Genomic DNA, 27,870 nt, shown 5'->3' with positions numbered 1-27,870 from the left:
CTAAATTCTTTCTAAAAGATTTCCAATGAAAGTTGTCTAAGAAAAGGGAGAAAAGGACATTCAAGAAAAGAGGGATTAGAGATTTCTATTCTCTTTGTCCACATTTATACATCTTTTTTGAATAGATGATCACATGGTAAAAAGATCACCAGAAGTTTACACATAAATTGAAACAAATTGAATAAAAACTTTACAACTGAGAATGCTTACATGCACATCCATTAGGAGTAATTATCTGACTAAACATTTATCACCTGTTCCAAGCTCAACAGATGCCTGAAGGATTAAAAAACATAACTTTTGTAAATAAGCAATTAGTGAAGTTTTGTATAGATAATCCCAGTCATTATTTTATTTTCTGTCCTTGTACCTATGGTGAATTGTTAGTTCACTTTTTATAACCTTTGTTTAATGGTTTTACAACCTCTTGGAATGTGCTCTGAGTAGTAGATGCCTACTTGCTACCTCAGGAGCAATTAACTCATGACACTTGAACTCAGGCAGACTTCTCATTGCATATTTGATTATCAGAACCTAAAAGCAGCTTACTAATTACTAATATAATTTTAAGAATTATTATAGTATCACCATTTAAGAATTAAAAGTCACATATTTCTTTATATAGAATCACTACAAGACAGTATACTTGATTGTTCTGCAGAATTCTGCTCAAAAGGGTGGGTTAATACCCATGGATTGCTATATATATTTAATAATAATGGAAAAAGCATATTGATAGCAGGAATCTTTCCTATAATGAAATTCTCCTGGGCCTTCACTACAGAAACAAATGTACTGTATATTTATATCAAAGGCATGCCCATCTCAGGAAGATCACCTGCTAGTTTTTACCTTCTCCTTCTTGCCTCCTGGCAGTCAGTCATTTAAAGGGTTTAGAAAATCATTGAACATTGTCATTTCTATGTTATATATTGCTATTTTTTTGAAGGAATGTGGCACCTTTATTTTTATTTTTTTTGATTTTTAATATTTTTATTACATATTTTCCTCAATTACATTTCCAATGCTATCCCAAAAGTCCCACATAGTGCCCCCCACTTCCCTACCCACCCATTCCCATTCTTTTGGCCCTGGCATTCCCCTATATTGGGGCATATAAAGTTTGCAAGTCCAATGGGCCTCTCTTTCCATTGATGGCCGACTAGGCCATCTTTCGATACATATGCAGCTAGAGACAAGAGCTCCGGGGTTCTGGTTAGTACATCATGTTGTTCCAACAATAGGGTTGCAGATCCCTTTAGCTCCTTGGTTACTTTCTCTAGCTTCTCCATTGGGAGCCCTGTGATCCATCCAATAGCTGACTGTGAACATCCACTCCTGTGTTTGCTAGGCCCCTGCATTGTCTCACAAGAGACAGCTATATTTGGGTCCTTTCAGCAAAATCTTGCTAGTGTATGCAATGGTGTCAGCGTTTAGAAGCTGATTATGTGATGGATCCCTGGATACGGCAGTCTCTAAATGGTCCATCCTTTCATCACAGCTACGAACTTTGTCTCTGTAACTCCTTCCCTGGGTGTTTTGTTCCCAATTCTAAGAAGGTGCACAGTGTCCACACTTTGGTCTTCATTCTTCTTGAGTTTCATGCATTTAGCAAATTGTATCTTATATCTTGGGTATCCTAAGTTTTGGGCTAATATCCACTTATCAGTGAATACATATTGTGTGAGTTCTTTTGTGATTGTGTTACTTCACTCAAGATGATGCCCTCCAGGTCCATCCATTTGGCTAGGAATTTCATAAATTCACTCTTTTTAATAGCTGAGTAGTACTCCATTGTGTAAATGTACCATAATTTCTGTATCCATTCCTCTGTTGAGGGACATCTGGGTTCTTTCCAGCTTCTGGCTATTATAAATAGGGCTGCTATGAACATAGTGGAGCATGTGTCCTTTTTACCGGTTGGGACATCTTCTGGATATATGCCCAGGAGAGGTATTGCTGGATCTTCCAGTAGTACTATGTCCAATTTTCTGAGGAACCGCCAGACTGATTTCCAGAGTGGTTGTACAAGCTTGCAATCCCACCAACAATGGAGGAGTGTTCCTCTTTCTCCACATCCTCACCAGCATCTGCTGTCACCTGAATTTTTGATCTTAGCCATTCTGACTGGTGTGAGGTGGAATCTCAGGGTTGTTTTGATTTGCATTTCCCTGATGATTAAGGATGTTGAACATTTTTTCAGGTGTTTCTCTGCCATTCGGTATTCCTCAGGTGAGAATTCTTTGTTCAGTTCTGAGCCCCATTTTTTAATGGGGTTATTTGACTTTCTGGAGTCCACCTTCTTGAGTTCTTTATATATATTGGATATTAGACCCTTATCTGATTTAGGATAGGTGAAGATACTTTCCCAATTTGTTGGTGGTTTTTTTGTCTTATTGATGGTGTCTTTAGCCTTGCAGAAGCTTTGTAGTTTCATGAGGTCCCACTTGTCAATTCTCGATCTTACAGCACAAGCCATTACTGTTCTATTCAGGAATTTTTCCCCTGTGCCCATATCTTCAAGGCTTTTCCCCACTTTCTCCTCTATAAGTTTCAGTGTCTCTGGTTTTATGTGAAGTTCCTTGATCCACTTAGACTTGACCTTAGTACAAGGAGATAGGAATGGATCGATTCGAATTCTTCTACATGTTAACAACCAGTTGTGCCAGCACCATTTGTTGAAAATGCTGTCTTTCTTCCACTGGATGTTTTTAGCTCCCTTGTCGAAGATCAAGTGACCGTAGGTGTGTGGGTTCATTTCTGGGTCTTCAATTCTATTCCATTGGTCTATTTGTCTGTCACTATACCAGTACCATGCAGTTTTTATCACAATTGCTCTGTAGTAGAGCTTTAGGTCCGGCATGGAGATTCCACCAGAGGTTCTTTTATCCTTGAGAAGAGTTTTTGCTATCCTAGGTTTTTTGTTATTCCAGATGAATTTGCAGATTGCACTTTCTAATTCGTTGAAGAATTGATTTGGAATTTTGATGGGGATTGCATTGAATCTGTAGATTGCTTTGGGCAAGATAGCCATTTTTACAATGTTGATCCTGCCAATCCATGAGCATGGGAGATCTTTCCATCTTCTGAGATCTTCTATAATTTCTTTCTTCAGAGACTTGAAGTTTTTATCATACAGATCTTTCACTCCTTAGTTAGAGTCACGCCAAGATATTTTATATTATTTGTGACTATTGAGAAGGGTGTTGTTTCCCACCTGAGAAGGGTGTTCTTTCTCAGCCTGTTTATTCTTTGTGTAGAGAAAGGCCATTGATTTGTTTGAGTTAATTTTATATCCAGCTACTTCACCGAAGCTGTTTATCAGGCTTAGGAGTTCTCTGGTGGAATTTTTAGGGTCACTTATATATACTATCATATCATCTGCAAAAAGTGATATTTTGACTTCATCTTTTCCAATTTGTATCCCTTTGATCTCCTTTTGTTGTCGAATTGCTCTGGCTAGGACTTCAAGTACAATGTTGAATAGGTATGGAGAAAGTGGATAGCCTTGTCTAGTGCCTGATTTTAGAGGGATTGCTTCAAGCTTCTCACCATTTACTTTGATGTTGGCTACTGGTTTGCTGTAGATTGCTTTTATCATGTTTAGGTATTTGCCTTGAATTCCTGATCTTTCCAAGACTTTTATCATGAATGGGTGTTGGATGTTGTCAAATGCTTTTTCCGTATCTAACGAGATGACCATGTGTTTTTTGTCTTTGAGTTTGTTTATATACTGGATTATGTTGATGGATTTCTGTATATTGAACCATCCCTGCATCCCTGGGATGAAACCTACTTGGTCAGGATGGATGATTGTTTTGATGTGTTCTTGGATTCGGTTAGCAAGAACTTTATTGAGGATTTTTGCATCAATATTCATAAGGGATATTGGTCTGAAGTTTTCTATCTTTCTTGGGTCTTTTTGTGGTTTAGGTATCAGAGTAATTGTGGCTTCATAGAATGAGTTGGATAGAGTACCTTCTGTTTCTATTTTGTGGAATAGTTTGTGAAGAACTGGGATTAGATCTTCTTTGAAGGTCTGATAGAACTCTGCACTAAACCCATCTGGTCCTGGGCTTTTTTTAGTTGGGAGACTATTAATGACTGCTTCTATTTCTTTGGGGGATATAGGGCTGTTTAGATCATTAACCTGATCTTGATTCAACTTTTGTACCTGGTATCTGTCTAGGAACTTCTCCATTTCATCCAGGTTCTCCAGTTTTGTTGAGTATAGCCTTTGGTAGAAGGATCTGATGGTGTTTTGGATGTCTTCAGGATCTGTTGTTATGTCTCCTTTTTCATTTCTGATTTTGTTAATTAGGATGCTTTCCCTGTGCCCTCTAGTGAGTCTGGCTAAGGGTTTATCTATCTTGTTGATTTTCTCAAAGAACCAGCTCCTTGATTGGTTGATTCGTTGAATAGTTTTTCTTGTTTCCACTTGGTTGATTTCACCCCTGAGTTTGATTATTTCCTGCCGTCTACTCCTCTTGGGTGAATTTGCTTCCTTTTGTTCTAGTGCTTTTAGGTGTGTTGTCAAGCTGCTAATGTGTGCTCTCTCTAGTTTCCTTTTAGAGGCACTCAGAGCTATGAGTTTTCCTCATAGAAATGCTTTCATTGCGTCCCATAAGTTTGGGTATGTTGTGGCTTCATTTTCATTGAACTCTAAAAAGTCCTTAATTTCTTTCTTTATTCCTTCCTTGACCAAGGTATCATTGAGAAGAGTGTTGTTCAGTTTCCACGTGAAGGTTGGCTTTCTATTATTTATTTTGTTATTGAAGATCAGCTTTAGTCCATGGTGATCTGATAGGATGCATGGGACAATTTCAATATTTTTGTATCTCTTGAGGCCTGTTTTGTGACCAATTATGTGGTCAATTTTGGAGAAGGTGCCATGAGGTGCTGAAAAGAAGGTATATCCTTTTGTTTTAGGATAGAATGTTCTGTAGATATCTGCCAGATCCATTTGATTCATAATTTCTCTTAGTTTCTCTGTGTCCCTGTTTAGTTTTTGTTTCCATGATCTGTCCATTGGTGAAAGTGGTGTGTTGAAGTCTCCCACTATTATTGTATGAGGTGCAATGTGTGCTTTGAGATTTACTAAAGTTTCTTTAATGAATGTGGCTGCCTTTGTATTTGGAGCATAGATATTCAGGACTGATAGTTCCTCTTGGAGGATTTTACCTTTGATGAGTATGAAGTGTCCTTCCCTGTCTTTTTTAATGACTTTGGGTTGAACGTCAATCTTATCAGATATTAGAATGGCTACTCCAGCTTGTTTCTTCATACCATTTGCTTGGAAGATTGTTTTCCAGCCTTTCATTCTGAGGTAGTGTCTATCTTTTTCTCTGAGATGAGTTTCCTGTAAGCAGCAAAATGTTGGGTCTTGTTTGTGTAGCCAGTTTGTTAGTCTATGTCTTTTTATCGGGGAATTGAGTCCATTGATATTAAGAGATATTAAGGAAAAGTAATTGTTGTTTCCTGTTATTTTTGTTGTTAAAGTTGGCATTCTGTTCTTGTGGCTGTCTTCTTTTAGGTTTGTTGAGGGATTACCTTCTTGTTGTTTCTAGGGCATGGTTCCTGTCCTTGTATTGGTTTTTTTCTGTTATTATCCTTTGAAGGGCTGGATTCGTGGAGAGATAATGTGTGAATTTGGTTTTGTCGTGGAATACTTTGGTTTCTCCATCTATGTTAATTGAGAGTTTGGCTGGGTATAGTAGCCTGGGCTGGAATTTGTGTTCTTTTAGTGTCTGTATAACATCCGTCCAGGATCTTCTGGCTTTCATAGTCTCTGGTGAAAAATCTGGTGTAATTCTGATAGGCTTGCCTTTATATGTTACTTGGCCTTTTTCTCTTACTGCTTTTAGTATTCTATCTTTATTTAGAGCATTTGTTGTTCTGATTATTATGTGTCGGGAGGTATTTCTTTTCTGGTCCAGTCTATTTGGAGTTCTGTAGGCTTCTTGTATGTTCATGGGCATCTCTTTCTTTAGATTTGGGAAGTTTTCTTCTATAATTTTGTTGAAGATGTTTGCTGGTCCTTTGAGTTGAAAATCTTTATTCTCATCCACTCCTATTATCCGTAGGTTTGGTCTTCTCATTGTGTCCTGTATTTCTTGGATGTTTTGAGTTAGGATCTTTTTGCATTTTACATTTTCCTTGATTGTTGTGCCGATGTTCTCTATGGAATCTTCTGCACCTTAGATTCTCTCTTCCATCTCTTGTATTCTGTTGCTGATGCTGGTATCTATGGTTCCAGATTTCTTTCCTAGGGTTTCTATCTCCAGTGTTGCCTCATTTTGGGTTTTCTTTATTGTGTCTACTTCCCTTTTTAGGTCTAATATGGTTTTGTTCATTTCCATCATCTGTTTGGATGTGTTTTCCTGTTTTTCTATAAGGACTTCTACCTGTTTGATTGTGTTATCCTGTTTTTCTTTAAGGACTTCTACCTGTTTGATTGTGTTATCCTGTTTTTCTTTAAGGACTTGTAACTCTTTAGCCATGTTCTCCTGTATTTCTTTAAGTGTGTTATTAAAGTCCTTCTTGAAGTACTCTACCATCATCAGGAGATATGCTTTTAGATCCGTGTCTAGCTTTTCCGGTGTGTTGGGGTGCCCTGGACTGGGCGAAGTGGGGGTGCTGGGTTCTGATGATGGTGAGTGGTCTTGGTTTCTGTTAGTAAGATTATTACGTTTACGTTTCGCCATCTGGTAATCTCTGGGGTTAGTTGTTATCGTTGTCACTGTTTAAAGATTGGAGCAGAAGCTGTGTTCCACTCACCAGCAGTCTCAAAATCCTGTGGCGGGGGTCGTGGGTAGCTGGCGGTACCCCGGTGCTGGTCCAGCCGGAAGAGGCCTGTGGTCCTACTCAGGCTGGTTTTCTGCTTCCCTAACTAATGCAGTCTCTGGTCCCGCGCGCAATTGGATTGGAGCAGAAGCTGTGTTCCACTCACCAGAAGTCTTAAGATCCTGTGGCGGGTGTTGTGGGTAGCTGGCGAGTGTCAGCCGACCCTGCGCCCTAGCTACCCTGGTGCTTTTCTGACCGGAAGAGGCTTGTGGCCTACGTAGGCCTGATTTCTGCCTCCCCAACCAAAGCAGTCTCAGGTCCTGCGTGATTGGACTGGAGCAGAAGCTGTGTTCCACTCACCAGCAGTCTCAAAATCCTGTGGCGGGGGTCGTGGGTAGCTGGCGGGTGTCAGGCGACCCTGTGCTCAAGCTAACCCTGTGCTGATCCGGCCGGATGAGGCCTGTGGCCCTACTCAGGCCGGGTTCTGCTTCCCTAACTAATGCAGTCTCAGGTCCCGCGTGCAATTGGATTGGAGCAGAAGCTGTGTTCCACTCACCAGAAGTCTTAAGATCCTGTGGCGGGTGTTGTGGGTAGCTGGCGAGTGTCAGCCGACCCTGCGCCCTAGCTGCCCCGTGCTTTTCTGCCAGGAAGAGCTATATATTGCTATTATTATCAATGAAAAGATTAAAGGAATAAGTGTATTTTATGTATAATAAAATGGTTTCAATTTAATGTGTCACTTCACATTCTATTCTGAGTCGCTGATTTAGAATGCAGAAGTATAACAGATTGTAGGTAATATTCTTACACTGTCCCTGACACATGATTTATGTTGAGTACTACAATAGTTCACAAAAATCTAACAGGAAATTGTTCTTTGATTTTAGAATACATTTAACTAATATGATTCTGCATCTAACAAACCAGTAGTCACATGTTTCAGTGAAGAACCAAGATTGAAAAATATTGTCAAACTGGCCCCATACAATACTCCAAGCTGCTCAAAAGTCAATGTCAAGGAAACCTCAGCAATTTGCTACTAATTTATTACTGGTCTGTTAATATTATTGTTCAGTATTTTTTTTTAATCAGTGAATAAAGCATGCCAATTTGTATTAGTTATATTAACATGGTGGCTGTTATGTTTTACTGGAATAGAATGATTTAGACTTCCTTAAATACTTATTAGAAACTATTCAAATAAGAATTTCAATTAGCAATTACAGAGATAAAGCTACATAGAAATATTGACTAAAAATATTAAATGTATATGGGTTAAGATATATGTTTGTTAGCAAGTGTTTATACAAGTTATATCAAATGTATCTTTGAGAGTTTCAAACCTCTATAAGAAAAAAAATGTGTATAGTGATGGATAATTTTAATTTCAGTAGCTGCAAAGCAGGGATGGAAATAGGGAATCTGAGACTACAGAGCTACCTCGCTATAATGAAATGCTGTTCCAAACAGGAAAACAAAGACGACAAGAGGAATGATAGTTTTATGTTTGTTACAGTAGAAGATTTTCACACAAAAATAGCCCATATTGTTCAATTAAAAAAACATTCATTATCAGTATTTACTATTCAATACTTTTCAAGCTCAAACTTCAGAAATATTTCTTGATAAAATTATACATATCATCTAAAATATTGTGATGTATAATTTATAATTAAATCTTCCTTAACACCTTAATATATTTGTTAAAATAACTGCATGACTTTTGAATTTAAATATTAGGGGCAGAAATCTATAATAGTTATGATACTAAACATGGGAACGCTATAACACTGTAATGCTTGGGGAAAAAAAAAGTAGTGTCAGGCATGGGGACCTCCCCTGGAGGAGCTGGTTCCCACTTTGGGTCTGTCATTGGACCTTCTTTTCCTCGGGTTCCTCTCCACTTCCATCCCTGTAATTCTTTCAGACAGGAACAACTATGGGTCAGAGATGTGACTATGGGATGGCAACCCCATCCCACACTTGATGCCCTGTCTTCCTGCTACAGGTAGACTCCATACGTTTCCACTTCCTACTGTAGGGCATTTCATATAATGTCTCTCCCTTTGAGTCCTGGGAGTCTCTCACCTACCAGGTAGGTCTCTGGTGCATTCTGAGGTGGGGGGGGTGTCCCCCAACCTCCTAATTCCTGAACTTGCCTGTTTACATTATTTCTGCAGGCCCTCAGGGCTTCTTACTGTGGCTATCAAGCACTCACAAAAAGGGATCTATCATGACTGACACCCAAAAGACTCAACAAGCAGCTGAAAGAGTCAGATGCAGATATTTGCACCCAACCAATGGACAGAAGCAGCAGACTGCTATTGAATTAGACAAGGCTGAAAGAAGCTGAGGAGAAGGCCCATCCTGTAGGAGGACCAACAGTCTCAATTAATCTGGACGCCCTAGATCTCTCTAGCACAGGACCACCAAAAAGGCAGCATATACCAGCTGATATGAATTCCCCAACACACATACAGTAGAGGACTTTCAGGTCTCTGTTCATTCAGAGAAGATACACCTAACCTTTAAGAGACTGGAGGCCCCAGGGAGTTTAGAGGTCAGGTGGCATGGGGTTGGGGGCATGTACATGGAGACAGGGAGATGGTATGAGGTGGGGAGGAGGTGTGAGATATGGAGCAGTCATAGGGTGGATAGGGGGAGCAGGGGATGGAATATTGAGTGTAAGAAATAAATTAAATATAAAATAAAAAGAAAACTAAAAACAAAAACAAACAAAACACCCTAAAAAAGAGATCTATCTGCTTTTCAGAACAAAAAACAATACTCTAAAATAAATACCTAACTGGTCAGGAAACACATTTTATGATGACAAAGAAGAACACAATAATTTCTTAACTGCATCCTTCACATCCTTGTTCCTGAGACTGTATATAAGTGGGTTCAGCATGGGGATGACAACTGTGTAGAAGACTGAAGCCACCTTGACCAGAAGCCAAGAACTTTTGGTGGTGGGAACACAGTAGAGACAGATGATGATGCTATGGTAAATGGTGATGGTAGTGAGATGGGAGGCACAAGTTGAGAAGACTTTGTAGCGACCTCCAGTGGTAGGCATTTTCATGACAGTGATGACAATGAAAACATAAGAGGTGAGAATGATCATCAGACTGCTTAGCTCATTGAAAGTTGCAAAGATGAAAATGACCTTCTGACTAATGTAGGGGTCAGAGCAGGATACAGCAACAATGGCATCATGCTCGCACACAAAGTTATTTATGAACTTGGTCCCACAGAAGACCAAGGTCAACATAAAATGTATGAATACAAAGGAACAGATTATACCCCAGGAATATGATGCAGCTACCAGGGACCAGCAGAACTTCTGAGACATAGCCACTGTGTAGAGGAGGGGGTTGCATACTGCCACAAATCTGTCATAGGCCATCACTGCCAACATGAATGTTTCTGTGACCACAAATATGCATGCAAAGAAGAATTGCATGACACAGCCTGTAAAGGAGATCCTTCTGTCTTCCACAATCAAGTTTTCTAAGAGCTTTGGTGAAACAACAGTGGAGTAACAAAAATCTACAAAGGAGAGATGACTAAGAAAAAAGTACATGGGAGTGTGGAGCTTAGGGCTAAGTCTAATGACGGCAATCATGCCCAGGTTCCCCAGCACAGTGATTGTGTATATGGTCAGGAACAGGAGGAACAAGGGCAACTGGATGTCTGGGAATTCTGAGAAGCCCACCAGGATGAAGGTCACTGCAGAACTCTGGTTTTCATAGTTACTATGGAAAATAAAGGAAAGGGTGATCTGTTAATTGGAGAAATATTATTTCTATTAGAGAAGAGTGATAAAAAGATACTGAGCAGTTTGATGAGTTATTGTTACAAAGTTTTACTATATAATATCTATATAATGACATTAATCTTCAGCTTAAAATATTAAAAGGATAATTGTGTAAAAAGAAGTCCAGATTTACCAAGTAACATTTTAATTAAAAATACATGCTTCTACTTTCAAAGACAGCAATTTTCCTGATAATGTCCCCTCTAATCAATCACTTACATGAATCCGAATGTAAGACAATTGTTCATTGATAATAAATAGACAATGCCATTGGCTGCAAATTATTTACTACTTTGTCATTCAAATAAGTCAGAGCTTTGGTAAAAGAATATGGCAGCTTTTCTCTTTAAATTTAGAAAGGTGCTACTAAAAGAAGAAGGTTATATGAGACTATCTCTCAGGAAAAAAGATCATATAATAGTGAACATTTAAGCCGGGCTTGGTGGCACAAGCCTTTAATCCCAGCACTCGGAAGGCAGAGGCAGGCAGATTTCTGAGTTCGAGGTCAGCTTGGTCTACAAAGTGAGTTCCAGGACAGCCAGGGCTACACAGAAAAACCCTGTCTTTAACAATTTAAAAAAATAAATTAAAAAGAAGAAAAAAGAAAAGAAAAAGTAAACATTTAAAATTTCTCATAATGTATTTGTTGCTGGTTTCTTTTTCTCTATTCCTTCAACCTTTTGAAGTATTTTAGAGTTCAAATAACATAAGCCCAAAACATATTATGGAATTTTAATATGTTTGAGTTATAATGACCTGATATGAATATTAAAGATTAATTCTTTAAGTGCTTTTATGCTATTCATTATAATGTTATCAAAGAAAAATGTTGCTCGTTCCATTGTGGGGGAAATGGGCAAAGAGTGACAGTGAAAAGAAATTTTCTTTTTCAGTAAAATGTGTTTGTGTTATGACTAACACATAAAAAATCAATTAAGGCACACACACAGAGGATTTTAAGAGTTTTAAATGAGTTTTAAAGCATTGCTCAAAATAACTGTCAAAAAGAAGGCCTCCTAAAAATGATGCCTAAGAGTCTAAAGTGTTGTTATTCATTTCTTCAATAGTAAAAAGATTTTTTAACATCAGACTTTGAAAGAAAAGCTGGACTGGAGAAATACCTCAGTGATCAAGACACTTTCTGCTCTTTCAAAGGAACCATATTCAGTTCTCAGCAACCATGCATAGATTCTCTGATCTCCCAAGAACTTTAGCTCCAGGGACCCCTTCTCTTGTCTTGCATAGTCACTCTCACTCACCTGAAATGCGTATTAATGAAAACACAAATATACGTGTCATGGAACAACAACATATAATACATCTTAAAAAGAAATAAGTCAGAAGGCAAATGTGTAATGAACTTAAGGGAAATGGAATATGTTTACAGGAGATAACAGATTAAGTGGTAAAGATCTTATGATAATCAGGCATCCTGAAAATTATACACAGATATGCACCCTTAGGAATAAAGGTTTTGAAAAATGTCTTCCTGAACTATGGTGTAGATGCTTCAGTGTATTATTTAGAAACTAAATCAATGAAGAAAATGTCCTCTTCTCTTTTATATTTACATCATACTTTCAAATAATACAGCAGCTTCCTACTCACATGAACAGCAGAACAACAAAAGCAACTCCTGGATAGCAACTCACCATTGATAAGATTCATGAGCTACTTTCAACACAAGGAGAATGGTCTTGCCACATTTCCAAGCCATATAACTACTAACTGAAACACTCTATTAAATGCTACTATTCTCCTCAATCATAGAAGTCTTTGAAGTGAACAATAGTGCTTTAAATAATGCTGAGAATAATAGACTGACTGTGATGCATGCATATGTTATTGAAAGCACAATCTGAAAGGATCAGGAAACATTGTGGAAAAAGGAACAGAGCCAAAAGACAAGTAGAAGGGATGGGAAATGTTATCTTCAGGGCATGGCATAGCTATGGTCAACAGTTACAGTTGTTTGTGCTCACTCCACACAAACAGAAGATCACAATACTCATGGATCAGATAAAGTTTCATAGAGCTCAATTCCTTGCGTAATTATCAGCAATTGTTGGATTCTAGTGCAAAAGTTTTCATTGGCTTCAGTTCGACAGCAAACAATGAGCCCATCAGGCTCCAGTGAATAGTTGCAAGTCATTATTTTATGAAAGATATTAAGAGCAGAAGGACAGAAAACAAAACAAAGACAACACAAACACACTAAAACTTCACCCCCCCCCCGAAGAAGTTGGAACAAGAACTTGTGGTAATGTTAGAGATAAGTTTAATATCAGAGATCATGGGTCGGGGGAGTAAACAGCATGCACTATACCTATGCATATTGTCATAGAATCACCTTAACCAGAAAAATTAGTTTATGTGACATTTTGAAGTTAGTGTCTATAATAATGCTACTCTGACAGTTGTGAATTTAAGGATTCTAAATATTTGGGGAATGAAACATGAAATAGACATTGTTCTAAATTTTTGCAATCACCAAACTCTACACAGTCAATCTCATTATAACTGATACATACATCTCAATTCCTGGGATATTTGATAGCCTATTATATTGAATATATTCATCTGAAGACACTGAATTTTCTCTTTTCTCCATATTTCCAATCTCTCCATATTTTTCCAAATTCTCTCATGCATTATTGAATCACTCTTTGTGATAGGTATTACCAGTTTATTCATCTCCATATATAGTCAAACAAAATATATCTATCTCTCCATTACCAAAAAGTATTGACTCGTGATTTCTTTTTGGTTTTCTTAGAACATTATCATATGTGTCCAGTCTGGCCTTCAAATACCTATGAAATCACAGCTTACTGAAAGTTACAACATAGTTAAGAATGGCTTTGTAATGTTGATCTTCCAGCCTCTACCTTCCAAGTGCTGAGGGTATTATCTTATGACACCATAATACCCTTGTAATCTTAGTTTTACAAAGAACATTTTTCGTCTCACTTACCTCCAGAGAGTTATGGTAAATTTGATTTTATTATTTTTGCTAATTTTTTTTGTCATTGAGTGATACAGAGAAAATATCCAATAGAGAGCCATGAAGGAATTATTCAAGATTACTAAAGATTCTTTCTTAGGGAAGGAAGAGGGATTTAAGGCTGTTGGAATCCACAAGTTTGGCTTTCCATTGTAAAGAACACTAAGGTTCTCATTCTCTCCTTTAAATGAAATAATATAACTGGATCAACTCACCCAAACACAGAAGGTCCTGAGTGATACATTTACTTAAGAAGTTGTTCGTTATGACTAATGAGCTACCAAAATCTTGTTTAGTAATTAATCAACACAAATACCCCGGGAAGAATGTTCATTAGCAGTATATTTTCTGAGTATTATAAAGGAAATTGAGACACCCTTTGAGAAAATTTCAAAACACCAGACCAATCATCACATTTAATTAACAAGGGGGAAAAAAACTTAAAAGGTTTCTAAATTTGGCACAAATAGGTAAACAAGACATTGGGGACCAGGACATTAGGGATTATCACTGAAAAAGTCTACAATTTGAACAATTAAATGTAACACTGTTTCATGTGATTGTATATTACATGTTTGAACCCTAGGACATTCATACTATCAGCTGTATTTTGTAAACATAATGAATATGTATTTACTTTAATAGAAATAAAATGCAGAAAAAAATAAAAATTGAGTGATATTAGTCCAGTTATATAGGAAAAATATGTGAATAATATATTTTATATTTATTAATTAATTAGATATATTTTGAGTGTAATATATAATGTATATATAATACATTAAGCTGTGCTTTATATATGGATATGTTTTTTATATCTCCTGAAATAATCTTACTAAATTCTCCTGAAGATATACAGATATTAAGACAACAAATGTCAAATTTTAATGACATGATCCTATTTCTTTTTAAAATTTGACTTATTTAAATATTTGTGTGATTGAGTGTTTTATCTACATATTTGTTTGTGCACCATATGTATGCTGGTAGCCACTGAAATTAAATGAGAGCTAGATATGCTTTGATACTGGAATTGCAAGTGACTGTGAACTGCCATGTGGGCACTGGGAATTGAACCTGGATCCTCAACAAGAGCAACTAGTGATCTTAACCACTGAGCCACCCCTCTAGCCTTCCTCCCACCCTTTTCTGCATGTATGTATGTGTCTGATAGGAATATTTTATGCATTTCAGTATTGATGCCCTCAGAGACCATAGTGAACTAGATAAAATATTTGGTATTCAAATATAAGAGACCAACCACTGGCATTTGTTTAGGCTTATATCATGTAATGTTTGGTATTTAGAATATGAGACCAAACATTGTGTCTAAGAATTAAATCAGGGTAACCAATTATGTAAGAAATATATGTCTTCAAGACATCATGGGCATAACAACTAGGAAATATCACTGAAAATTGCCAGGCAGACTAGAGTTTGAGCAACTAGGAACAATAACTTCCCATGTGATATCTTGACTATATGTTACATTTCTAAAGCCCTGGTGTATTTTCATAATTGTGTATTCTCTTTTATTCGTCCTTCCTTCCTTCCTTCCTTCCTTCCTTCCTTCCTTCCTTCCTTCCTTCCTTCCTTCCTTCCTTCCTTCCTTCCTTCCTTTCTTTCTTTCTTTCTTTCTTTCTTTCTTTCTTTCTTTCTTTCTTTCTTTCTTTCTTTCTTTCTTTCTCTCTCTCTCTTTCTTTAGGTTTTTTCGAGACAGGGTTTCTCTGTGTAGCCCTGGCTGTCCTGGAACTCACTTTGTAGACCATGCTGGCCACGAACTCAGAAATCTGCCTGCCTCTGCCTCCCAAGTGCTGGGACTAAAGGTGTGAGCCACCACCACCCAGCTCGTGTATTTTCATAATAAACTTTACTAATTCATAATTACAGTAAATATATTTTGGTTCTCTTCTGTTGGCTTTACATCGTAACTCACATGATTTTGTGGGTTCTCTGTCATGAATATTTAGAAAATACATATGTACAACTATAGTATCATGCTGGCAGCAAATGAGCTACCAGAATAAATATTCAATTTTGCTTATTTCTTTAGTTTAGAAAGACTTTTGCTTTACTTTGTTACTTTTCATAAGATTACCAAAGATTTATATATTTTATGATTCAATGAGTGTAAATTATAAATGTAAAGAATTCCATCCTTTTCTTATAGGTTTTGTAATTTTTTTTCCATTTTTTATTAGGTATTTAGCTCATTTACATTTCCAATGCTATACCACAAGTCCCCCATACCCACCCCCCCACTGCCCTACCCACCCCCTCCCCCTGTTTGGCCCTGGCGTTCCCCTGTACTGGGGAATATAAAGTTTGCAAGTCCAATGGGCCTCTCTTTCAAGGGATGGCCTATTAGGCCATCTTTTGATACATATGCAGCTAGAGACAAGAGCTCCAGGGTACTGGTTAGTTCATATAGTTGTTCCACCTATAGGGTTGCAGTTCCCTTTAGTTCCTTGGGTGCTTACTCTAGCTCCTCCACTGGGGGCCCTGTGATCCATTCAATAGCTGACTGTGAGCATCCACTTCTGTGTTTGCTAGGCCCCGGCATAGTCTCACAAGAGACAGCTATATCTGGGTCCTTTCAGCAAAATCTTACTAGTGTATGCAATAGTGTCAGCGTTTGGAAGCTGATCATGGGATAGATCTCTGGATATGGCAATCCCTTTCCTCACAGCTCCAAATTTTTTCTCTGTGACTCCTTCCATGGGAGTTTTGTTCCCAATTCTAAGAAGGGGCAAGGTGTCCACACTTTGGTCTTCTTTCTCTTGAGTTTAATGCATTTAGCAAATTGTATCTTATATCTTGGGTATCCTAAGGTTCTGGGCTAATATCCACTTATCAGTGAGTACATATTGTGTGAGTTCCTTTGTGAGTGTGTTACCTCACTCAGGATGATGCCCTCCAGGTCCATCCATTTGCCTAGGAATTTCATAAATTCATTCCTTTTAATAGCTGAGTAGTACTCCATTGTGTAAATGTACCACATTTTCTGTATCCATTCCTCTGTTGAGGGGCATCTGGGTTCTTTTCAGCTTCTGGCTATTATAAATAAGGCTGCTATGAAATTAGTGGAGCATGTGTCCTTCTTACCGGTTAGGACATCTTCTGGATATATGCCCAGGAGAGGTATTGCGGGATCCTCTGGTAGTACTATATCCAATTTTCTGAGGAACCACCAGAATGATTTCCAGAGTGGTTGTACAAGCTTGCAATCCCACCAACAATGGAGGAGTGTTCCTCTTTCTCCACATCCTCAACAGCATCTGCTGTCACCTGAATTTTTGATCTTAGCCATTCTGACTGGTGTGAGGTGGGATCTCAGGGTTGTTTTGATTTGAATTTCCGTGATAATTAAGGAACATTTTTTCAGGTGCTTCTCTGCCATTCGGTATTCCTCAGGTGAGAATTCTTTGTTCTGTTCTGAGCCCCATTTTTTAATGGGGTTATTTGATTTTATGGAGTCCACCTTCTTGAGTTCTTTATATATATCGGATATTAGTCCCCTATCTGATTTGGAATAGGTAAACATCCTTTCCCAATTTGTTGGTCGTCTTTTTTTCTTATTGACAGTGTCTTTTGCCTTGCAGAAGATTTGCAATTTTATGAGGTCCCATTTATCAATTCTCGATCTTACAGCACAAGCCATTGCTGTTCTATTCAGGAATTTTGCCCCTGTACCCATATCTTCAAGGCTTTTCCCTACATTCTCTTCTATATGTTTCAATGTCTCTGGTTATATGTGAAGTTCCTTAGTCCACTTAGATTTGACCTTAGTACAAGGAGATAGGAATGGATCAATTCGCAAATCTTCTACATGATAACAGCCAGTTGTGCCAGGACCATTTGTTGAAAATGCTGTCTTTTTTCCACTGGATGGTTTTAGCTCCCCTGTCAAAGACCAAGTGACCATAGGTGTCTGGGTTCATCTCAGGGTCTTCAATTCTATTCCATTGGTCTACTTGTCTGTCACTATACCAGTACCATGCAGTTTTTTTTATCACAATTGCTCTTAGTAGAGCTTTAGGTCAGGCATGGTGATTCCACCAGAGGTTATTTAATCCTTGAGAAGAGTTTTTGCTATCCTAGGTTTTTTGTTATTCCAGATGAATATGCAGATTGCCCATTCTAAATCATTGAAGAATTGAGTTGGAATTTTGATGGGGATTGCATTGAATATCGAGATTGCTTTTGGCAAGGTAGCCATTTTTACAATGTTGATCCTGCCAACCCATGAGCATGAATTGCTGTGTCCCTGTTTAGTTTCTGTTTCCATGATCTGTCCATTGGTGAAAGTGGTGTGTTGAAGTCTCCCACTATCATTGTGTGAGGTACAATGTGTGCTTTCAGCTTTACTAAAGTTTCTTTAATGAATGTGGCTGCCCTTGTATTTGGGGCATAGATATTCAGAATTGATAGTTCCTCTTTTAGGATTTTACCTTTGATGAGTATGAAGTGCACCTCCTTGTCTTTTTTGATGACTTTGGCTTGGAAGTCAATTTTATTAGATATTAGAATGGCTACTCCAGGTTGTTTCTTCATACCCTTTGCTTGGAAAATTGTTTTCCAGCCTTTCATTCTGAGGTAGTGTCTATCTTTTTCCCTGAGATGAGTTTCCTGTAAGCAGCAAAATGTTGGGTCTTGTTTGTGTAGCCAGTTTGTTAGTCTATGTCTTTTTATTGGGGAGTTGAGTCCATTGATATTAAGGAAAAGTAATTGTCAGTTACTGTTATTTTTGTTGTTAAAGTTGGCATTCTATTCTTGTGGCTGTCTTCTTTTAGGTTTTTTGAGGGCTTACCTTCTTGTTTTTTCTAGAGCGTGGTTCCTGTCCCTGTATTTTTTTTTTCTGTTATAATCCTTTGAAGGGCTGGATTCGTGGAAAGGTAATGTGTGAATTTGGTTTTGTCGTGGAATACTTTGGTTTCTCCATCTATGGTAATTGGGTTTGGCTGGGTATAGTAGCCTGGACTGGCTTTTGTGTTCTCTTAGTGTCTATATAACATCTGTCAAGGCTCTTCTGGCTTTCATAGTCTCTGGTGAAAAATCTGGTGTAATTCTGATAGGCTTGCCTTTATATGTTACTTGACCTTTTTCCCTTACTGCTTTTAGTATTCTATTTTTATATAGTGCATTTGTTGTTCTGATTATTACATGTCGGGTGGAATTTCTTTTCTGGTCCAGTGTATTTGGATTTCTGTAGGCTTCTTGTATGTTCATGGGCATCTCTTTCTTTAGATTTGGGAAGTTTTCTTCTATAATTTTGTTGAAGATATTTGCTGGTCCTTTGAGTTGAAAATCTTCATTCTCATCCACTCCTATTTTCCATAGGTTTGGTCTTCTCAGTGTGTCCTGGATTTCCTGGATGTTTTGAGTTAGGATCTTTTTGCATTTTCCATTTTCTTTGATTGTTGTGCCAATGTTCTCTATGGAATCTTCTGCACCTGAGATTCTCTCTTCCATCTCTTGTATTATGTTGCTGATGCTCGTATCTGTTTCCAGATTTCTTTCCTAGGGTTTCTATCTCCAGTGTTGCCTCACTTTGAGTTTTCTTTATTGTGTCTACTTCCCTGTTTAGGTCTAGTATGGTTTTGTTCATTTCCATCACCTGTTTGGATGTGTTTTCCTGTTTTTCTTTAAGGACTTCTACCTGTTTGGTTGTGTTTTCCTGTTTTTTTTTTTTTTTTTTTTTTTTTTTGGTTTTTCGAGACAGGGTTTCTCTTTATAGCTCTGGCTGTCCTGGAGCTCACTCTGTAGACCAGGCTGGCCTCGAACTCAGAAATCCGCCTGCCTCTGCCTCCCGAGTGCTGGGATTAAAGGCGTGCGCCACCACGCCCAGCTTTCCTGTTTTTTTTTTTTTTTTTTTTAAGGACTTGTAACTCTTTAGTAGTGTTCTCCTGTATTTCTTTAAGTGAGTTATTAAAGTCCTTCTTGATGTCCTCTACCATCATCATGAGATATACTTTTAAATCCAGGTCTAGCTTTTTGAGTGTGTTGGGGTGCCCTGGACTGGGCGAAGTGGGAGTGCTGGGTTCTGATGATGGTGAGTGGTCTTGGTTCCTGTTAGTAAGATTCTTACCTTTACCTTTTGCCTTCTGGTAATCTCTGGAGTTAGTTGTTATAGTTGACTCTGTTTAGATATTGTTCTTCTGGTGATTCTGTTACTGTCTATCAGCAGACCTGGGAGACAGGCTCTCTCCTCTGAGTTTCAGTGGTCAGAACCCTCTCTGCTGGCAAGCTCTCCTCTTACAGGGAGGGTGCACAGATCTCTTGAGTTTGGACTTCCTCCTGGCCGAAGAAGAAGTCCCAACACAGGATCTTTCCCAGAAGCTGTATTGCTTTGGCAGGTCCCAGAAGCTGTCCTCTTCTGTGGTGCACACTCTCACCTGTGCAGATTAAGTTCCTAAGTTCGGCTGAGTCCCGGAACCAAGATGGCGCCCGCTGCTCCTGAGGCAGAGAGCAACCAGGCAGGGCAGACACCTGTCCACTGGCCTGGAGGGTGGCCGGATGTCTGTGGCCCGAAAAGGATGCTGCCTCAGAGGCTCTGTGGCTCCTGCCTGTCCCAGAAGCTGTCAGCTTCTGTGGTGCACACTCTCACCTGTGCAGATTAAGTTCCTAAATTCGGTGGAGTCAAGGAACCAAAATGGCGCCCACAGCTCCTGAGGCAGAGGGCTCTCAGGCCGGACAGACACCTGTCCTCTGGCCTGGAGGGTGGCTGGATGTCTGTGGCCCGAAAAGGTGCTGCCTCAGAGGCTCTGTGGCTCCCACCTGTCCCAGAAGCTGTCTGCTTCTGTGGTGCATACTCTCACCTGTGCAGACTAAGTTCCTAAATTCAGCGAAGTCTGGGAACCAAGATGGTGCCCCTTTAAAAATATTTTAAACATAATAAACTCAAATAAGTCTCTGATAACACACAGTAAGTCTATTATACCTCTTACATGATCTCTATTTGTCTATGCATCTCAATAATAAGGTTTTTAAGATAACTCTTTTTATTATTTATTCACTTTACATCTCTAGCACAGCCTCCACTCCTCTCCTCCCCGTCTCACCCTCACATCTCCTCATCCATAACCCTTCCTTTTCTTGATATAGAAGGGAAAGCTCCCAGTGGGGCCTCTGTTGGTTCAAACTTCTAGATTCTAACCATGACCCATTTACTTCAAGAATATTTAAGCATAATACAATTTGGGAAAAATCCTAATGTAATAAAATCCCTTATTTGTAAGGATGCATAATTTCATTTAAACCCAAATCAAAGTACATGTCACTTTTTTCAGGATGATGGTTTGTAGAGATAGGCTAGATGTATTAATTACTAGGAAAGGGTCTGGTGTGTTCTTAATCACACTTAGAGCATAGCGGTCATTTGGGTTATTAGCCCCCACCCTCTCTCTTTCTGGTTTTAAGGTCACCTTGGTCTTTCATTGGCTGCACACTTCCTTCCATACAATTATACATAATCAAAAACCTCTTCATTATTTTCCTGAACCCTATTATTTTTCATGAAAAACTCCATCTAACTATGTCAGTTCTATGTAGGGACAAATACAGTACAGAGAAAGAGCAACACCATCTGTATACTAGAAAGCCAGAGATGTATTATTCAGGTTGATGATGCCCCCACAGCCCAAATTGTGCCACTCATGCATGTTGGCAGTCATGTAGCACCTGACAGTCAAGAAGAAAGAAAACAGTATTATCTCATGTCTCTCCTCTGGAAGTGTAGTCAGTTTGTGGTGCATAAGAAATAGTAATGGCTATTAAGGACAGGGGAGTTTAAAGGGAAGACTATATATATATTAGTTATATATATATATTATTATATATATATGTGTGTGTATTATATATATAATATATATAAAGACAGTATATGAATATATATTATAATATATATATATATGTATATGTATATATATATTTAAATCAAGTCACTTGATCTTGTGGTGGCTTGATGTCTCAGAGTACTGGAATGCTAGGGCACTGAGGCTAGAGGGGGTGGGGGAGTGGGAGAAAAGGCTCATAGAAGCAGGGGTGTGTTGGAGGGGATGGGGGTTTTAATTGGGAATGGGATAACATTTGAAATATAAATAAATAAAATAACTAGTAAAATAAAAATATCAAGAAACTACAAATATTTAAGTAGAGGATGACAGTGTCATTTATAAAACAACACTAAAAAGATAAATCTCAAATCCTATGCAAAAAATAGCACATGATTTATTGAATTCATTTCAAAAAGCATTATGCTTTTACGAATGAAGACAGGATGCTACTAATAACTAGATAGTCTCTTGTAGACAAGTTTATTTTCATAATGGCAGACTATGAGTGACTTGAATTTCCCCATATGATTTGATGTTTTAAAAGTTATTATTGGCTAAATTAGGATGAGAACTTTGTTTAATTACCTTGTTTTCAGCTACCAAAAGACCCAGGGGTTTCATTCCTTTCTGATCATGCAGTTATTTGTAAAATAAAAAAATATGGCAGTTAAATTTGTCCTTTGAGTCTGCTTCCCCTTCAGAAACACTCTATGTATCCGGAGGTTTCTATTCATAATGGGAGGAAATCAAGTTTCTTAGCTTCCTTAGAGGTTAAGAGTTTGCAAGAAATGGAGAAGTTAAAAAGAGTCAAAAACCACATGATCATCTCGTTAGATGCAGAGAAAGCATTTGAAAAAATCCAACACCCATTCATGATAAAAGTCTTAGAAAGATCAGTAATTCAAGTCCCATACCTAAACATGATAAAAGCAATCTACAGCAAACCAGTAGCGAACAGCAAAGTAAATGGTGAGAAGCTGGAAGCAATCCCACTAAAATCGGGGACTAGACAAAGCTGCCCACTTTCTCCCTACCTATTCAACATTGTACTGGAAGTCCAAGCCAGAGCAATTTGACAACAAAAGGAGATCAAGGGGTACAAGTTGGAAAGGAAGAAGTCAAAATATCACCTTTTGCAGATGATATGATAGTATATATAAGTGATCCTAAAAATTCCACCAGAGAACTCCTAAGCCTGATAAACAGCTTCAATGAAGTAGCTGGATATAAGATTAACTCAAACAAGTCAATGGCCTTCCTGTACACAAAGGATAAACAGGCTGAGAAAGAAATTAGGGAATAAATAACCATCTCAATAGTCACAAATAATATAAAATACCTTGGCATGACTCTAACTAAGGAAATGAAAGATCTGTATGATAAGAACTTCAAGTCTCTGAAGAAAAATTAAAGAAGATCTCAGAAGATGGAAAGATCTCCCATGCTCATGGATTGGCAGTATCAATATAGTTAAAATGGCTATCTTGCCAAAAGCAATCTACAGATTCAATGCAATCCCCATCAAAATTCTAACTCAATTCTTCAACAAATTAGAAAGAGAAATCTGCAAATTCATCTGGAATAACAAAAAACCTAGGATAGCAAAAACTCTTCTCAAGGATAAAAGAACCTCTGGTGGAATCACCATGTGTAACCTAAAGCAGTACTGCAGAGCAATTGTGATAAAAACTGCATGGTACTGGTATAGTGACAGACAAGTAGACCAATGGAATAGAATTGAAGACCCAGAAATGAACCCATACACCTATGGTCACTTGATCTTTGACAAGGGAGCAAAAACCATCCAGTATAAAAAAGACAGCATTTTCAACAAATGGTGCTGACACAACTGGCAGTTATCTTGTAGAAGAATGCGAATTGATCCATTCCTATCTCCTTGTACTAAGGTCAAATCTAAGTGGATTAAGGAACTCCACATAAAACCAGAGACATTGAAACTTATAGAAGAGAATGTAGGGAAAAGCCTTGAAAATATGGGTACAGGGGAAAAATTCCTGAATAGAACAGCAATGGCATGTGCTGTAAGATCGAGAATCGACAAATGGGACCTCATAAAATTGCAAAGCTTCTGCAAGGTAAAAAACACTGTCAATAAGACAAAAAGGCCACCAACAGATTGGGAAAGGATCTTTACCTAACCTAAATTAGATAGGGGACTAATATCCAATATATATAAAGAACTCAAGAAGGTGGACTCCAGAAAATCTAATAACCCCATTAAAAAATGGGGCTCAGAGCTAAACAAAGAATTCTCACCTGAGGAATACTGAATGGCAGAGAAACACCTGAAAAAATGTTCAACATTCTTAATCATCAAGGAAATGAAAATCAAAACAACCCTGAGATTCCACCTCACACCAGTCAGAATAGCTAAGATCAAAAATTCAGGTGACAGCAGATGTTGGCGAGGATGTGGAGAAAGAAGAACACTCCTCCATTGTTGGTGGGATTGCAAGCTTGTACAACCACTCTGGAAATCAGTCTGGTGGTTCCTCAGAAAATTGGACATAGTACTACCAGAGGATCCCGCAATACCTCTCCTGGGCATATATCCAGAAGATGTTCCAACCGGTGAGGAGGACACATGCTCCACTATGTTTATAGCAGCATATTTATAATAGCCAGAAGCTGGAAAGAACCCAGATGCCCCTCAACAGAGGAATGGATACAGAAAATGTGGTACATTTACACAATGGAGTACTACTCAGCTATTAAAAAGAATGAATTTATGAAATTCCTAGGCAAATAGATGGACCTGGAGGGCATCATCCTGACTGAGGTAACCCAATCACAAAAGAACTCCCACAATATGTACTCACTGATAAGTGGATATTATCCCAGAAATTTAGAATATCTAAGATATAAGATGCAACTTGCTAAAAGCATGAAACTCAAGAAGAACAAAGACCGAAGTGTGGACACTTTGCCCCTTCTTAGAATTGGGAGCAAAACACCCATGGAAGAAGTTACAGAGACAAAGTTTGGAGATGAGACAAAATGATGGACCATCTAGAAACTGCCATATCCGGGGATCCATCCCATAATCAGCTTTCAAATGCTGACACCATTGCATACACTAGCAAGATTTTGCTAAAATGACCCGGATATGGCTGTCTCTTGTGGGACTATGCAGGGGCCTGGCAATCACAGAAGTGGATGCTCACAGTCAGCTATTGGATGAATCACAGGGCCCCCAATGCAATCCTTTAGGTGGAACAACAATATGAACTAACCAATTACCACCACCACCACCCCCGGAGCTCGTGTCTCTAGCTGCATATGAAACAGAAGATGGCCTAGTCGGCCATCATTGGAAAGAGAGGCCCATTGTTCGTGCAAACTTTATATAGCTCAGTACAAGGAAATGCCAGGGCCAAGAAGTGTGTGTGGGTGGGTAGGCATGTGGGTGGGGGAGCATGTAGGGAACTTTTGGGATAGCATTGGAAATGTAAATGAAATAAATACCCAATTAAAAATATGAAAAAAATTATATATATGATTTTGTGTGTGTATATATATGCATATATATGTGTGTGTATAGATAATACACACATATTTAATATTACCTATACGGATTATACTTTATTAAATCGCATTTCCTTAAAAGAGAAAGTCCCAATATGGTTTAGGAAGTAGATACAGCAAGCTAACTGTTTGCTCTTTAGTAGTTTTGCAATGATCCATACAAGCAAAGATATATTCTACAGAGACACTCATGATTCTTCTATCCACCTATTAAAAGAAAATACCCTCAAGACATTGTAATCATCTTCAGGAGTTTCAGACTGACAACACCAAAAGAGGACACTGGAGCCAGCAGGGTTTCGGGGTGAATATATCTAATAGAAAAAAAAATAGCAATTGTGCTACAAGGAGATACTGCAGAAAAGAGAGCTGTGAGTCAATCATGGGTAGAACTACACCTTGAATAATACTCCTTAAAATCTACACCACATGCTAAGATCCTAAAGATGCATGAATTGAGTTACTGGTTCTCTTCTCACTGTTTCAGTGTGAGCATATTGAATAATTTTTTAAATAAAAAATATTTAACCTAGCATAATATAATAATGTTTTTAATTTTTCTCAGTATCACCTATTGGTTTCATAATTCTATTTTTGATTGTCACATTAAAGGAGGATGGATGAAACTGGTTTATTGAAGCTGTCATAACCAAGGTATGACTCTTAGTAACTCCAGTCACAGTGTTCATACTTACCTAACGATTGAATGCATTAAACACTTTTTAAAATACTTTCACATATTTTTACTCTTCCTGACTAGATGTTTTATACTTTTTTCCCCTTTTCTTTCTCCTCTCCTTTCAGATTCTTCTCATCCTCTTCTCCCTTTCCATTTTTTTCTTTAACGATGAAAATCTTCTGTATTAGCACATTTTCAAATTTCTCACTTGTGCATAGCACATTAACACTTTTCTAATGTCGGAACTTTATGAACTCCATGGTGAAAACTGTGACATTCTTCACTTGTTGCACTGTACTACAAAACACACACACACACACAGACACACACACACACACACACACACACACACACACACAGACACACACACACACACACACACACACACACACACACATGATGTTTGGAAATAAAAAATTTAATTTTGTCTATATTTGAAACTCATAGATATTAAGTATTGAACTTGCCATCTAGTAGTTTATCTCTCTATTTCACTGCTTCATATTGTTCTATGAAAAGAATATGCTATGGCCCCTCTATATATGATGTCTTTCTATTGTTTATTTTTGGCTCATATGTTATTGATGCTATAAAGTCTCTTGTAGAGTTAGTGATTGTGTATATCTCTTCTAGTACAAGACTTAAAAACTCTTTGAAATGTCATTTGAAGATATAATGTAAACAATTTCTCAATATGCATCATGGATTTTTTTTCTCATTTTATATTTTTGGAAACTTATGTATTCATATGAGTAACAGTGACTATGGGGAGATTTTATCTAAGAGTGAGTAAGGGAATCTTCACAAGGAAACAAAAGACAGTAGAACAGGAGCCCACAGGCTTTCCCTCAGAAAGACACATTTTTGTTGTAATTATTATTTTTGGTTTTTGCTTGCTTTATTATTGTTTTATTTTTGCCTTCTGAATGGAATAAGAGAAACCAATTTCTTCTAAATATAAATAAAAGACCTGTATGCATTTAGCTGCTTACAAGGTCATCAGGTATCTGCAAAACAGCAGCTTTTGCGAACCATCTTCCAGGCTCAAGTGAGCTCTGATTATGATTTCAATCCACTCATTGCATTATAAGTAACCCTTGTACCATCTAGTTTTAAGAAAGGCCAGTAAACTCATTGGCTCAACAACCTAGACATGAGAGAATTTTTTCCTTTTTTTTCCCTTTATTTATTTATTTTTTTTCCCCAGGGACCAATCTGAGATAAACAAACACTATTGACCATTTCCCAGGAAATTTTACTCAGCATATACATAATTTAAAAAAATATATAGTTGCATATTGTATATAAAAAGTAAATCTCAATACTAGATCTGTTATAAGTAGAGGTCAAAAAAGACCTCAGGGACAATTTTCAGATAGGCATACCACTCCACACCCCACAGCTCCAAGTGTCTCCCAGGAGGCCAGCTCCAATTCAGGAAACAGGGGAGACACACATGCCCAAATCCCCTGACCTGGTGGGATCACAGAAAGCCCAGCAGCCAGGAGCTCTGTACTGCATTTTTAGAGCTCCATTTTTCTTTCAGTCCATACCTCCATGTTTAATCACAGATGGGTAGGCCACTCTTCACACTATAGCTCTGTCTGCTTCTTGGGAGGCCTGCTCCAACCTGAGACAAATAGAAGGGACCACCATGGCCTATCCACAAGCCTGCTGGGACCACAGCACTACAGAAGCTGCTAGTTCTGCCACACCCTATCAGAGCTCCAATTTCTTTCAGGCTGTATCTTCACCTGAAATCACAGATCAGGCTGTGCACCCAACAGCTCAGCCTGTCACCTGGAAGACCTGCTCCAACCCTGGATATCCAGGGACTGCCATGGCAGCTAACCTAAGAAACAACCAGATGGCAAAAGGTAAGGGCAAGAACATAATCAACAGAAACGACTAGAATACTCAATAAAATTTTTACAAATTGAATCAAAGAGCATATCAAAAGTAACAATTACCTCGAGTAAGTGGGCTTCATCTCATAGATGGGGGGGGTGAGTTTAATATTTGAATACCTATCCCCTCCCCCTGCTCCCCAACCTACCATTCCTGGTCCTGACATTCCCCTATACTGGAGCCAAGTTTTAAGTCTTATAAAAGCACAATGCAAGACATGCATTATGGCAATAATTTAACAAAATAAGATTTGGCATGTTATGCCTAAAACGTACTGTAAATGACAACAAACTAT

At 38.2% G+C, this 27,870-nt stretch overlaps 1 protein-coding gene across 1 annotated transcript; it reads right to left on the bottom strand.

The window, feature by feature from the left end:
- Nucleotides 1-27,226, bottom strand: LOC110306528 (olfactory receptor 5D3-like). Its single transcript, XM_085828314.1, has 5 exons — nt 27,221-27,226; nt 11,725-11,862; nt 9,630-10,567; nt 2,468-2,486; nt 1-36 (listed from the first exon to the last, which is right to left on the bottom strand). The coding sequence occupies exons 1-5, from the start codon at nt 27,224-27,226 to the stop codon at nt 1-3; spliced, it is 1,137 nt and encodes a 378-aa protein (XP_085684440.1).
- Nucleotides 27,227-27,870: the final 644 nt, after the last annotated feature.

This window comes from Mus caroli, unplaced genomic scaffold (genome assembly GCF_978045245.1).
Source record: "Mus caroli unplaced genomic scaffold, Mus_caroli_1 scaffold_2, whole genome shotgun sequence".
Classification (NCBI taxonomy): domain Eukaryota; kingdom Metazoa; phylum Chordata; class Mammalia; order Rodentia; family Muridae; genus Mus; species Mus caroli.
This window is presented reverse-complemented; position numbering and strand designations above follow the sequence as displayed.

Coding starts and splice junctions, on each gene's coding strand:
- LOC110306528 (XM_085828314.1), bottom strand. Junction 10,568..11,724: donor AAAGTGTCTTGATCACTGAG/GTATTTCTCCAG, acceptor TCCAATTAACAG/ATCACCCTTTCCTTTATTTT.